Raw genomic sequence first — 13,813 nt, 5'->3', positions numbered from 1 at the left:
TGACAGTCTAGAAGGAGGTACAGGTACACAGGATCTGAGCCACTTAAACTGAATTTGCTCAGATTGACTCCTGGCCTCCATTTTTCAAATGAGAGATATTAAAAGAGGGCCATCTTCGACATGGCAAAGAGAGGCTGAAGGAAAATATTATTGGGGTTGGTGGGGAGGGCAAGGAAGGGAGAGGCTACAGCAATATATACTTCTCTGAGTTGATTAGGTTTCAGTTTTATCAGTAAGTGAGACAATTAAATTACCTCAAAATCATTTGTCTCATCATTGAAGGCCTTCTGCCTTTTCCTCATTCATTGGTTTATATTCATCCAGTACGCCACCAATTAAATTAGGACATTTACAAGAAAATTCAATATAAAATGTCTATGTCCTGCATTTGTAGATTCTGGTAAATGTTTTTGCTTTTACGCGTGACCTGAGGTACAGCTCGTAGAAGAAATCAATTACAGCCTCCCAGTCACGCATTATTCATTATTAATTAACCATTGGACTGAGACTGGACTGGACTAGGGGGCCAATGGGTCAGAATATCCTATTTGGCAAAATCATGGAGATTTAAAAAAAAAACTATCCTGATTTCAGAAATTCTATACATACATTTCAACCCCACACTCCTCCTCCATACACACAGATGTGTCCACACAGCTGCTACTATTAAGCCATAAAGAATGAAGATCTGTAGTTTCAGTCACAGAAAAGGTCCATAGTATACTTTTTTTTTTTTAACATTCTTTATTGCTTTATAATCATTTTACAATGTTGTGTCAAATTCCAGTGTAGAGCACAATTTTACAGTTATACATGAACATATATATATTTATTGTCACATTTTTTTCTCTGTGAGCTACCATAAGGTCTTGTATATATTTCCCTGTGCTATACAGTGTAATCTTGTTTATCTATTCTACAATTTTGAAGTCCCTTCCTACCCCCCACCCCCTTGGCAACCACAAGTTTGTATTCTATATCTATGAGTCTGTTTCTGTTTGTATTTATGCTTTGTTTGTTTGTTTGTTTGTTTTTAGATTCCACATATGAGTGATCTCATATGGTATTTTCCTTTCTCTTTCTGGCTTACTTCACTTAGAATGACATTCTCCAGGAGCATCCATGTTGCTGCAAATGGTGTTATGTTCTCGGTTTTTATGGCTGACTATTATTCCATTGTATAAATATACCACCTCTTCTTTATCCAGTCATCTGTTGATGGACATTTAGGCTCTTTCCATGTCCATGTCTTGGCTATTGTAAATAGTGTTGCTATGAACATTGGGGTGGAGGTGTCTTTTTGAAGTAGGGTTCCTTCTAGATATATGCCCAGGAGCGGGATTCCTGGGTCACATGATAAGTCTATTCCTAGTCTTTTGAGGAATCTCCATACTGTTTTCCACAGTGGCTGCACCAAACTGCATTCCCACCAGCAGTGTAGGAGGGTTCCCTTTTCTCCACAGCCTGCCCAGCATTTGTCATTTGTGGACTTTTGAATGATGGCCATTCTGACTGGTGCAAGGTGATACCTCATTGTAGTTTTGATTTGCATTTCTCTGATAATTAGTGATACTGAGCATTTTTTCATGTGCCTTTTGATCATTTGTATGTCTTCCTTGGAGAATTGTTTGTTTAGGTCTTCTGCCCATTTTTGGATTGGGTGGTTTTTTTTTTCTTATTAAGTCGTATGAGCTGCTTATATATTCTGGAGATCAAGCCTTTGTTGGTTTCATTTGCAAAAATTTTCTCCCATTCCGTAAGTTGTCGTTTTGTTTTACTTATGGTTTCCTTTGCTGTGCAGAAGCTTGTAAATTTCACTAGGTCCCATTTGTTTATTCTTGCTTTTATTTCTATTGCTTGGGTAGACTGCCCTAGGAGAACATTTTTGAGATGTATGTCAGATAATGTTTTTATCTGTATTTTCTTCTAGGACGTTTATTGTATCTTGTCTTATATTTAAGTCTTTGATCCATTTTAAGTTGATTTTTGTGTATGGTGTAAGGGAGTGTTCTAGCTTCATTGATTTACATGCTGCTGTCCAGTTTTCCCAACACCATTTGCTGAAGAGACTGTCTTTATTCCATTGTATATTCTTGCCTCCTTTGTTGAAGAGTAGTTGACCAAAAGTTTGTGGGTTCATTTCTGGGATCTCTACTCTGTTCCATTGGTCTATATGTCTGTTTTTGTACCTATACCATGCTGTCTTGATTACTGTAGCTCTATAGCATTGTCTGAAGTCTGGGAATGTTATTCCTCCAGCCTCTCTCAGAAAAAGCATTTGATAAAATTCAACACTCATTTATGATAAAAACTCTCACCAAAGTGGGTATAGAGGGAACGTATCTCAACATAATAAAAGCCATATATGACAAACCTACAGCCAGCATAGTACTCAGCGGTGAAAAACTCTAAAGCTTCCCACTAAAATCTGGGACAAGACAAGGATGCCCACTATCACCACTCCTATTCAACATAGTCTTGGAAGTCCTAGCCACAGCAATCAGGCAAGAGAGAGAAATAAAAGGGATCCAAATTGGAAAAGAAGAGGTAAAAGTGTCACTATATGCCGATGACATGTTACTATATATAGAAAACCCTAAAAGGTCCACACAAAAACTACTAGAGCTGATCATAGTATATTTTTAAGTGAAGGAAAAAAAAAAAAAAAAACAAAGTCTCTACAGAGTAGGAGTAGATGCACTCCATTTTTGTAAAGTATATGTGTTAATAATATATACACGTAAATTTAAAATGTAAAAGAGTCAACAAATGTTAACAGTGGTTATCTTATTAATTTTTGTTGTGTCTGAATTTTTTAATGACACGTGGTTCTTTTCTTACCAGAAAAACAAAAATAAAGAATAAAATACAAAGGTTTCACTTGGTGGGGAAACTCCCTGGGGACTTAGCAAAGAGTGATAAGCATTTCCTTCTTCGCTTTTTTTAACCCTTGATTGATGCTCTGTTATCCTTCTAGCATTCTCTCTCTCTGTGTCCCAACCTTTTTCCAGGTAATGATAAGATTATGAGAAATTCAGGAGGTCAGGAGTAACAGAAATCATCTTAAACCCCAGGCTAGTATCAAGAGGCATCTCATTCATTTACCAAGTGAACAAAGGATGTGAGTTTATTCATATGCAACAGAGCTGATCAGGGAGCTTTTGTGCTTGGCTCTGGAGAACCAGGTTGCTCTGGGCAGCTCCACAGCTCACTGTCTTCACTGCTCATTCGGCTGTGGTTCGTCATGCATCCCCTCCCTCCTGGCTTTCCTGGTGACTGTGACTGGCGTAGAGATGGGGACTGACGGGGACATGAGCAGCATGTAGGTTTTCCTCCTGCACATCCTGTGAGTCTTCCTACTTAGAATCATGGCAGCCACAGGTGCACGGGGTTCATCTGGGGAGGAACAGGGCTCTTTTCTTTGCACCCAAAGCCAGACTCCAGGAAGAAAGACCCCTCATTGACTTGGAGTTCGAAGTAGTCAAGGAAGCACTAAGTAGACTGCCAATTGTTTGCTGTGCCTGAATTTCTTTGGAGATACCATCTGATGAATTCAAGCGACTTCTTTTTCTCTTGCTTCTCCATGAGATATGAGCCCTGCTTTATTGTGTAAGGAAAGGGACTCTCCAACTTCTGTGGGCTTTGTCCACAGTGTTCTTGAAACAAAATTCACTTTGATTAATTATTTTTGAAAACATTTCCATAGGATTTTTAAGGAAAGAAGGTTGAGTAGGACGGGTATGGAGAAAGCAGTGCAGCTGTGTTGCTTGTTGACTAAAGGGGAATTGTGGGGCTCTAGATGTGAGTGTCGTAGGCCACAGCAGCTCTTGTCCTCAGAGGGTGGAGTTAAGAGAAAACTGATGGAGGGGCCTAAGCTAATGGCGAGACTCTGAAGCCCTTTTTCTGATCAGTTCTGATGTTTGTGGGTGTGTTTGAAAGTGCTTTTGCCTGACAAGTGCAAATTGTTCTTGTGGGCAGTTGAATCTGAATGCTTAGGCATTTTCTGGTTTTAAAAAGAGATAAGAAGTAAACTTCATTAAGGAGTCCCATTTTAGACTTACATATGATCCCGCAATCCCACTCCTGGGCGTATATATGGAAGAAATTCTAATTTGAAAAGATACATGCACCCCAATATTCATAGCAGCACTATTTACAATAGCCAAGACATGGAAGCAACCTAAGTGTCCATCAACAGGTGACTGGATAAAAAAGTTGTGATACACACACACACACACACAGACAGAGAGAGAGGAATATTACTCAGCCATAAAAAAGAATGAAATAATGCCATTTGCAGCAACATGGATGGACCTGGAGATTATCATACTAAGTGAAGTAAGCCAGAAAGAGAAAGAAAAATACCATATGATACCACTTATATGTGAAATCTAAAAATATGATACAAATGAACTTATTTACAAAACAGAAACAGACTCACTGACATAGAAAACAAACATGGTTACCGGGGGTAAAGGGAGAGATGGAAAGATAAATTGGGAGTTTGGAATTTGCAGATACTAACTGCTATATATAAAATAGATAAATAGTAAGACCCTACTGTATAACACAGGTAACTATACCCAATACTTTATAATAACCTATAATGAAAAAGAATATGAAAAGATATATATATATATAGATATATATATACACACACACACATATAACTGAATCGCTATGCTGTACACCAGAAACTAACACAACATTGTAAACAGACTATACTTCAATAAAAAAAAAAAAGTCTCATTTTGATGGTGTGTAGGACTACACTTTGAAAAAATATTAAAATTGTGATCTGAAATACTGGCATGTTCATTATGTTTTCCTTTATATATTGATGATGGAAAGATTCTGTCCATCTATTCAGACGTGGAGAGTGTTGTATAAATGAAGGATCGATTTCAGCCCATTATCAAGATTGCATTTTGTGTTGGGCTTGCTCAGCACTGGGGTTAGGTAGTAACAATGAATCCTCCGTCTCCTGAGACTCCGTAATGCTTAGTGTGCTTGTATCAATACCTGGGAAAGGGTATTTCCTTGCCCGATCTATTCACTCCTGGCGAGGAGCTTACAAAGTCACATTTAGAAAATGTACACACGAGACAGTAACTATTTGTTGAACATCCGGAGCATCCTCTCACCTTTGCACCTGCTATTCCCTTGGCCTGAGATATTCCCACGTCCCCCTTCTTCACTTCAAGTCTTTATTCAAATGCCACCCTCTCAGTGAGCCACATCCCAGGGCACCCTACCCTTGCATTTATCATTATCTAATTATTGGTTCCTTCTATCTCCTTGCAAGGGCCACGGGGGCTGAGATTTTTGTCTGTTTGGCTCACTGCTGTATCCCTACGGCTTAGTACATTGCCTGGCACAAACTGGTTTTTATTAGTTGAATGACAATAATGAATTGAATTGATAAAATTGTACATATGCCACTTTTATTTGGGCATAATTTGTCTGTTTGTGAATACTCTAGACCCCAATTTGAACTGCATCGAGGGACATAAATGTTAAGGCTGAACATCTGTGAGTCTGTGACTGTGCAGAAATACGACACAGGAAGGGCCACAGACCTACTACGGGAGGTGCCAGGTATCACTGGGGTCAGGAATCTCTTCTGAGTTCTGTGAACCAGTTTCACTGCTGTTTGTGCAGGTGGGGCCGTTGCTGCAGAGTGGACCAGGCACTTTAAGGATGTCCTGTTACCCCGGGCCCCTGAACTCAGTCCCCAGACTTTTCCGCCTTTTCTTCACCCCTGTTCTTGCTCTGTTCACACTGTCAAGATCGAAAGTGGGACCTGTGTTCTCTGGCTCTTGACCTCTAATTTCAAAAGCCAAATCCTGCACATTTTTTAGCTCACCTACTGGTTGAGTTAAATAACTGATTTCACGTTTTATTCCTCCAAGCAGGCAGAAGGCTGTCTGAGTGTGGTTACTATGATATCTGACTTTTGCTACCCTTTAATTACATCTTAGCAGGTTTTGGTAGGAACTCAGCGCTTAGGAACATGTAAGAATTTTTTGAAGTTGAGCCTATCATTTTTAAGGCTTATTGGCAGGTGCCAAAGGTACCTTCTGGTTGTGATGTCCCTTTTTGTCTGGTTCAGTATTTTCAGCCAGCCTGAGACTTCTGGTCATCTTATTGGATTGTGGCATAATCTCTAGAAGGTCTCTGTAAAGTGAAAATATGTTACCTTGGTGGATAAGGCATTCACCCAGGAATACTCATTGGCATGGTCTCTTTTTTGGAATATCTAGTGGAGGAGCAGAGAGATCCCTGATAGTATGGGCACCAGAATGGTGCGTGTTGATGGAGGTGGGTGGTGGGGGAGGATAGTCTGAAGCCTGGGAACTGGGGCATTGACTGCAGACAGCAGACATGAGCAGATGGCACTAGAAGAAGCCATGACTCGAAAGGAGCTTGATGTGTGAGAAGAAGGGGGATCAGAAGAGCAACAAGAGAACATAAAAGGAGAGGCATGTGGCACCAAAAAGAACTCTCAAAGATTTCTTCTGGGACCTTCTACAGCCTGCCCTGCGAGATGATACGGGCTTTTCTCTTTAAATGGAGAAGGGTGAATAAATCATCATCTTAGAAGATTCCTGAGCTGTGAGAATAGGTCCAACATATTTGGGTTCACAGTCCTATTTAGCTCCTTTCTTTTTTCTAATTAATGATTGGTTTGGGCTTGGAAATAAATTGACACACCCCTCTTATTTTCCCCCAGGTCTTCTTTCATGCAAGTTGTGTTGAACGCAGAGCTATGACTAGGAGTTACAGAACCTAGACAAGAAAGCCGATAGCTCAGCTTTGGGGTCATTTTGATGCTATAATTCTCTGAAGCCTTGCTGTGTTGAGAAGTCATATTTAATATTCTCTTTTCCTCCTCAATCCCAAGCTCCCTCATTTTGTAGATCTGAAGTCATTATGGTGTTATGGAGTGGTGGGTGCAAGGCAGAAGAGACAGGGCCCAGTGTACGGGGGTCATGGGTTCAGGGAGTAACCCTGGTCCTATCACAGACTGCGTTGACCTATAAAGAGTGTTGCTAATCCTCTTACTGTCTGCCTCCCAAGAGATACGGGAGGAGAAATGAGGTAATGTCTACTTAGACTTTCGAGCTTCTCGGAAGAACAACATTGTACAATAATATGATTTCCTAAAGCATTTGTTTGTGTTGTAATGGAGTATAATTCCGTTTACCCAAATTTCTTAAGATTCCTCTAAAATATCTGGCAGGAAAGCAGTCTGGCTTTGAGCATAAGAACTGAGCCTAGACTAGAACCCTTATAAAGTACAGGTGAGCCAGCTCTAAATTTACAAGGTGCAGGGAAGGAAGCTGGAAGAGGGAGGAAGGGGAGTTATAGGTGGTGATGGCGGGGTGGTGGTTGTAATTATTTTCAGAGAGTTTATAGCCTATGTTTTAATTTTCCTTCTTTTTCATTGAAGTATAGTCATTTTCCAGTGTTGTGTCAATTTCTGGAGTACAGCATCATGTTTCAGTCACACATATACATACATATATTTCTTTTTCATTATAGGTTACTACACGATGTTGAATATAGTTGCTTGTGCTATACAGAAGAAACTTGCTGTTTATCTATTTCAGTGTTGATAACATATTTTTAAATTATGTTGTTTCACTAAAGATCAACATGTCAATACATTTAAAAATATATGCATTTATTTTAATTGAACAATGTTGCATATTGGATGACTCACCTGCAACATCGTTCCTGCCATCCTTCTGCATGTTGATAGACTGTTTGACCCACCCCCTTCAAGATTTAGTATATATCATGTTCCTTGGGCCACAACCTGGTTGTTAATAACTAGTTTCTGAGTCTGATACAGCAATTCCATACAAACACCAACAAATTTGTAGATTTATTTGGAAGGTACCTAGTAAGTTACTAAACAATCCTTTACCTTCGTTCTACAGAAAAAGAAATAACGTCTTCTTTTATTGAGATGGTCATTAACAGTGAATTTTTATGTAGTCTTTTTGAGCAGCATTACAATTGAGCTGGCGTTCTAGTCAGTCCAAAAAAGAGAAATTAAAATAAAGGATGGAAAGTGAGGGGCTGTATACATGTCTGTCAACTCTGAAATACTATAAAGATATCAATCAGGTTGCAATGATCATTATCAGGCAGTTTTGTGAAATTTCTGGAAGCAATTGGTTCTTTAGCACTTCCAACCCAGTGTTCCAAAATGTTAGCCTTCTATGAATTTTAAGTGACTACTGTGTTAACCAGGAAAGAAAGCAGTATGTCTTCTCTTCCAGAGAGGTGACAATATATACTCTTCAATAGCAAGTGATTTGTATTTTTACGGCAATAATACTGATCACGTTCCTTTCTCTGGGAAGGGGGAAGAACAGTGTTACAACTTTCCTTTACTGAATTATAGACTATAATGCAGAGAGGGCATGTCCTGTCACCCAAAATGTGGCATGAAAAAATAAATTCCCACCAAATTGTGTGTGGTATGCCGGGGACGTGTGAAAAAGGTCACTTTGTCTCTCAAATTAGGAAAAACATCTTAGATAAGGAAACGATATGGAGCACACTCTGGAACTGCACTTTAGATGAAAACAATCTCTTACTAAAACCTGGTGACTCAGACGTACAGTTCATATCAAGTTAGATTGTAAATAATCTTAATAAAACCACACTTTTGTCCGAGGAGGTCATGGAGAGGATGTGACCACCAGCTGACCCAAGAGCCAGACCCTGGCCATTGGAGGATCCTCACCCCCTCCCTGTCCTTGAAATGTATGCTCTGCCCACCGATCCCACACTGGGAAGCATTTTCAAGGGCACCGCCTCAAGGGAGCAATGTGTTGTTGAGACCATACGTGATTGAACCCAGTTAAGGCCTCTGCATAAACTTTGAAAATTATGGGGGTGCAAAGGTGGAGATATTCCTGTCTTATGACTGCCGAGACAGGTCTTTATATAAGTTCCCTTGCTTATTAAACCTACCACCTACCAGTCTGGAGTGGCCTGCCTCTTTCTTCAGTCTCCCCTTGTCTTCTGTACGGGGGCCGGGTTCAGATTTCACCCGGGGACGCTCCCGAGGTTGCAAAGCAGCAATTTTCTGTTCCTGCCAATTAACTAAAATTTGAATGAGCATTTCTGAGTGTTAAACATGTGCAGTTTTATGTGCCCATGTAAAACTTCATGATACATTTATGAATTTCTGCAGTTGTGTATGAACGTAGCCAAGGCACACTATAAAAAAAGAGGTTGAAAAATGTCCACTTTATATCGATCTGTTAAATTGTGATGTTTTATTTGAATTTGTTTCAGAATCGAAGCAAACGCCTGGAGAAAGTCCACGTGGTTATTGGACATAAATCATGTGACTTGGATTCTCTCATTTCTGCCTTCACTTACGCTTACTTTCTAGACAAGGTGAGAGAAAAGATGATGATGCTTTTTGTATTTGACTTATGATGTAACTTTTAAAAACAAGCCTTTTCTCGAAAATCCAGGGACCTGTTAATGTAGGTTTTCAGGATCTGGTTTGTTGCTGCAGAGAATAAAATGCATTATAATCCCTTAGTCCACAAACATCTATTAGTCACTTACTGTACATTAGGCATTGTTCTAGTTGTTCCTTGCTGATTCCCTGCATAAATCATTATTTAGATAAAATCCATTTTTTTCAAATACAAAATTTAAAAATTTTATAATAGTTGATTGATTTTATGGAAATTCAGAGAACTGACAAAAGCAACGGTCAGAATTTCTTGTTATCCTTTATCATCCTTGTTGGGTAATCTTGCTCTCTGGAGTAGAAAAATATGTGCAGAATAACCTGCATGAACATTATGTGAAGTCGAGAGCAGATTGGCTGGAATTTCCAGTAATAGGGGTATTACATGTCACACCTATAGTCTCTTTTTGCCTTTTAGTCTTTGTACAGCAAGGTCATTCTCAGTTAGTGGTAATCTCCCTTAAGCAAGATCTTTGCAATTGGTGAAGTGGTACTATAACATGCCAACAGAGATGGAAAAGGTCTTTCTTTTAATAAATTGTTTTAAAATTACCATTCCATAAAATTCATCAGCCCGTATTAATACATTATCTTAAAGCCTAAAATATTGCATTATGAGTGTCCCAGTGCTATTTCCAATTTCACACAATCTTTAATTTTCCAGAGTCCAATTGTTTCTATTCCAATTTTGCTTGGATTTTTGGCTCTGAGTGTATGCATAGCTGATCTAGAATGATTAAAACTGACATGAAACCCAGTCTTCTAGAATGAGCTATAGGTGGCAAGGATGTCTTTAGGGCAGCAACTGACAAAAATGCCACATAAAATATTCTGATCTCTATGTATGGCTTTCTATCATATTTATCTTAAAACTTGATAAACTTTACTTGGGAGATTAATTGGTATGAGGAGAGAAATGTATCTGTGTCAAAACACACATATTAAATACTAATCTTATTAACTGGAGTTTTTGACTCCTAGAAAAAAGTGTTGCTTGTCTTGACCACATAGAGTTGGCTGAACCAGACTGGTTTTTTAGACTGATGGTGGCATGAACTCTTAAGGAAATTATGTAATAAAAATGACACCACTACCAACTACAATGTCTTGAATGAGTATAATAACGTTCAACAAAAGAATGGGAAAAGTAGTTGTGACAGAAAAAATAGATAAGGAGACATGTGGCCTCTTTTCTCCTTCTAAGACTTGCTAAAAATGAGCATGGGAACAAATATAGAATTGGTGAAGAGTCGCATACTGGGGATTTGTTAAATATCTGTATCTTCCTCTTAATTTGTTGGACCCTGCCTCCATCACAGGTCTGCATCTCCATTTTAATTTTTCCTAGGAATCTTGCTACTCCCTTTCAGAGTATTAACACATAGGATAAATGCAGGGTTTTGCACCTTCTTGTGTATGACTCTGTTTAAATACTTTTCACTCTGATAGGTTGAAGCCCCATTCTACAGATAGGGAAAACTGAGGCTCAGAAAGGAAAATGGCTTTCTCAAAGTCACACAGCTGAGGCTGGGGCTAGAACCTAGTTCTACTGACTCCAACCTCAGAATAGGTCCTGCCAGGATAGGCTCAGGACTCATATTCCACTATCAGGAGTTGGATATAATTATCAATTATATCAATTAACAAGAAAAAATAACTTGCTATGCATAAATGATTATTACTAATCTATGTTGTATGCTAATACAATCTATAATAATCTATATATAGTAACCATATATAAGTAATATATAATATATGTATATAATACATATACAATAAATTATAATGTCTATATAATATAATAACCTATATATTATGCTAATGATTATTAAACACTTGTGATTGTGTAATAGCTTGACAGGTGAGAAAAAAAACTTCGTTGGAATGGCTTTGTGCTTTGTATACCATGTAGCAGTGAGTGATTCATTTGTTTCACTCAGTAAATATGTGTTAAATGTCTACTTTATGCCAGACTGTCTTATGTACCTAGAAACATAACAACAAAAAAAGACAGAAATCCCTTATAGGAAGGGGAGATGGATGATAAAGATGTTAAAACTGTGTAATAAATCCTATGCTTGTCACAGAGCTTGTGGTGGTGTGAGAACAAAGCCCATTTACTTTATGCAAAAACTCAGTGTTTCCAAACCCCACATTCTCTCACTGATATTTAGGGTTTATTGCCAGACACTCACAGTAATTTTTTTATGTTTTAAGTTATTTTTGTGAGGGAGGTAATTAGGTTTATTTATTTATTTTAATGGAGGTACTAGGGATTGAACCCAGGACCTCATGCATGTTAAGTGCACACTCTACAACTGAGCTATATACCCTCCTCCTACTCTTAGTAATTTTTAAAAGCACCTTCATTTTAAAAATTCCTATGGAAAAATAAGTTTATTATTGTGAATCTGAAATTCTCTAACTTCTACCCATCTTCTGTTTTCCTCATTACTACAGTTTTTTTTTTAAAAAACAAGAGATTTGTTAACATAAGATTTTTTAAATAACATAAGAAATTAACAGAGATCACAATCCAGTAGTCTGTGGGCCAAATATGGCTCGTAAATGAGTTTTTACTAGCCTACACAGTATTTTTAATTTAAAAAAATGAATGGAAACAATTAAACATCACAGATAAGACCCCAAATCTAGATTTCTAGCTTTTCTTGAGTAATTGAAAGACGCACCTATTCTGGACCTGAATTTTTTGCTTGGAAACAACTGGCTGGAGCCAAGTGACCGACATCCCATATAGAAGAGTTGAAATGAGATATAAAGTATTTCAAGTAAGGCATGAGAGATTTCACGTAGAGTAACAAGAGGTTAAAAAATATTAGGGGACACTCACACATGGAAAAATGCTCTGCTCATTGGGTTCCAGAAACGTTGGTTACAGATGTCACATGGTTTAGCAAGGCCAAAGGACTTCTGTTTCCCTTACCATTCACCTCAGGTTTGTGAAAATGCACTTGTATTTTTCCCTCCTTCTGTTGTCAGTGATTTGGTCAGCATTTTGTGTGTGTGTGACGGTTTGCTATATAACTTATTTCTGGAAGTTAAAGTAGATACAGCAGTATATATATATTAAAAAAAAAACCCACAATAATGTAAATCGGTCAATTTTTTTCTTGGCAGGTCAGCCCACCTGGGGTTCTCTGTTTGCCTGTGCTGAACATACCAAGAACTGAATTCAACTACTTCACTGAGACAAGGTTTATTTTAGAAGAGCTAAATATCTCCGACTCATTCCACATATTCCGCGATGAAATTAATCTGCATCAGCTAAATGATGAAGGGAAGTTATCTATTACACTTGTTGGCAGCAACGTGTTGGCAAGGTAAGGCTCCCTGTGAGGCTCTTGCTGTGGGGGGCGTGTTGATCTTTTAACAAAGGTTCTTCTGTGCAAAGGATTATATTGTTTAGGATGTTCATGGTTTAGGGAGATGTATTAAAGCCAGAGGACATTCAGAGGAAAGGGAATATGTTTTTTTTTTCTTATGGCAAAATTTGTTCTATGCCAATCCTTTGTTTTTACTTTGGCATTTCAAATATGACATCTTTGAGTGGAAAGTTCTTGTAAAATTGACCGAAATTATAATTTTAAACCATTTCAAACACTTTCTTATAGCAACGCAACAGTCCTATGTATTGATGCTGAAAGTGTATGTTGAAAATTGATATTAAACACTAAATGAAACTGAAAGGTTCTTAAGACAGAAATCTCAGTAGTGAAATGAAAAATTATGTAGACGGTCTATGAAAGTCATTTGCTCATTGGCTTATTTATTCATAGCATTTTATGCTATAAAAGCAGGATGGATTTTTGAAAGTTCATGTAATTTGAATGCCTTATTTTATGGACAAGATTCCTGAACCCCAGTGTTGCAAATTACTTGCCTGAGGTACCACGTCCTGTTAGTAGAAGAGTTTGGATTAGAACTTGGGTATTCTACCTCCTTCAACAAGTACTTAGGAGCTGCTAACTGACGTATGGATTTACAGGTACACGAATAGAAATAAGACAAATTCCCTGCCTTCAAGGGCCTTACAACCCATCACGAAGATTCCCATTTTGATGAGCTCTTGGTTGCTAATGAATGAAGAGTCCTCAGTTAAACACCCCAGTAGTTTGAGATGATAGTTTTTTTGCACACTTTGTCAGTTTGCTAATCCTTGATGACATTAACCAGTAGACATTGACCTTAGTATATATGAAATAAAAACTCATACAAGTATCTCATTTTTCACTTACTCTTTTTAAGGAAGCATATTTAGGTATAAATACATTGTAGTGTCAGTCA

At 38.1% G+C, this 13,813-nt stretch overlaps 1 protein-coding gene across 6 annotated transcripts in view; it reads left to right on the top strand.

Moving 5' to 3' along the window:
* PRUNE2 (prune homolog 2 with BCH domain) overlaps positions 1–13,813 on the top strand; it is a 233,525-nt gene that overhangs the window by 39,093 nt on the left and 180,619 nt on the right. For all 6 annotated transcript variants that reach the window (XM_045515150.2, XM_074361730.1, XM_074361731.1 and 3 more), the window contains exons 2-3: positions 9,319–9,423; positions 12,647–12,849. In XM_045515150.2, the coding sequence (XP_045371106.2) occupies positions 9,319–9,423; positions 12,647–12,849 (308 nt within the window). The remainder of the gene's footprint in view (positions 1–9,318; positions 9,424–12,646; positions 12,850–13,813) is intronic.

The sequence above is a fragment of the Camelus bactrianus genome, chromosome 4 (genome assembly GCF_048773025.1).
Source record: "Camelus bactrianus isolate YW-2024 breed Bactrian camel chromosome 4, ASM4877302v1, whole genome shotgun sequence".
Lineage (NCBI taxonomy): Eukaryota > Metazoa > Chordata > Mammalia > Artiodactyla > Camelidae > Camelus > Camelus bactrianus.
The sequence above is the reverse complement of the archived record's forward strand: the minus strand, read 5'-3'. Positions and strand labels throughout refer to the sequence as shown.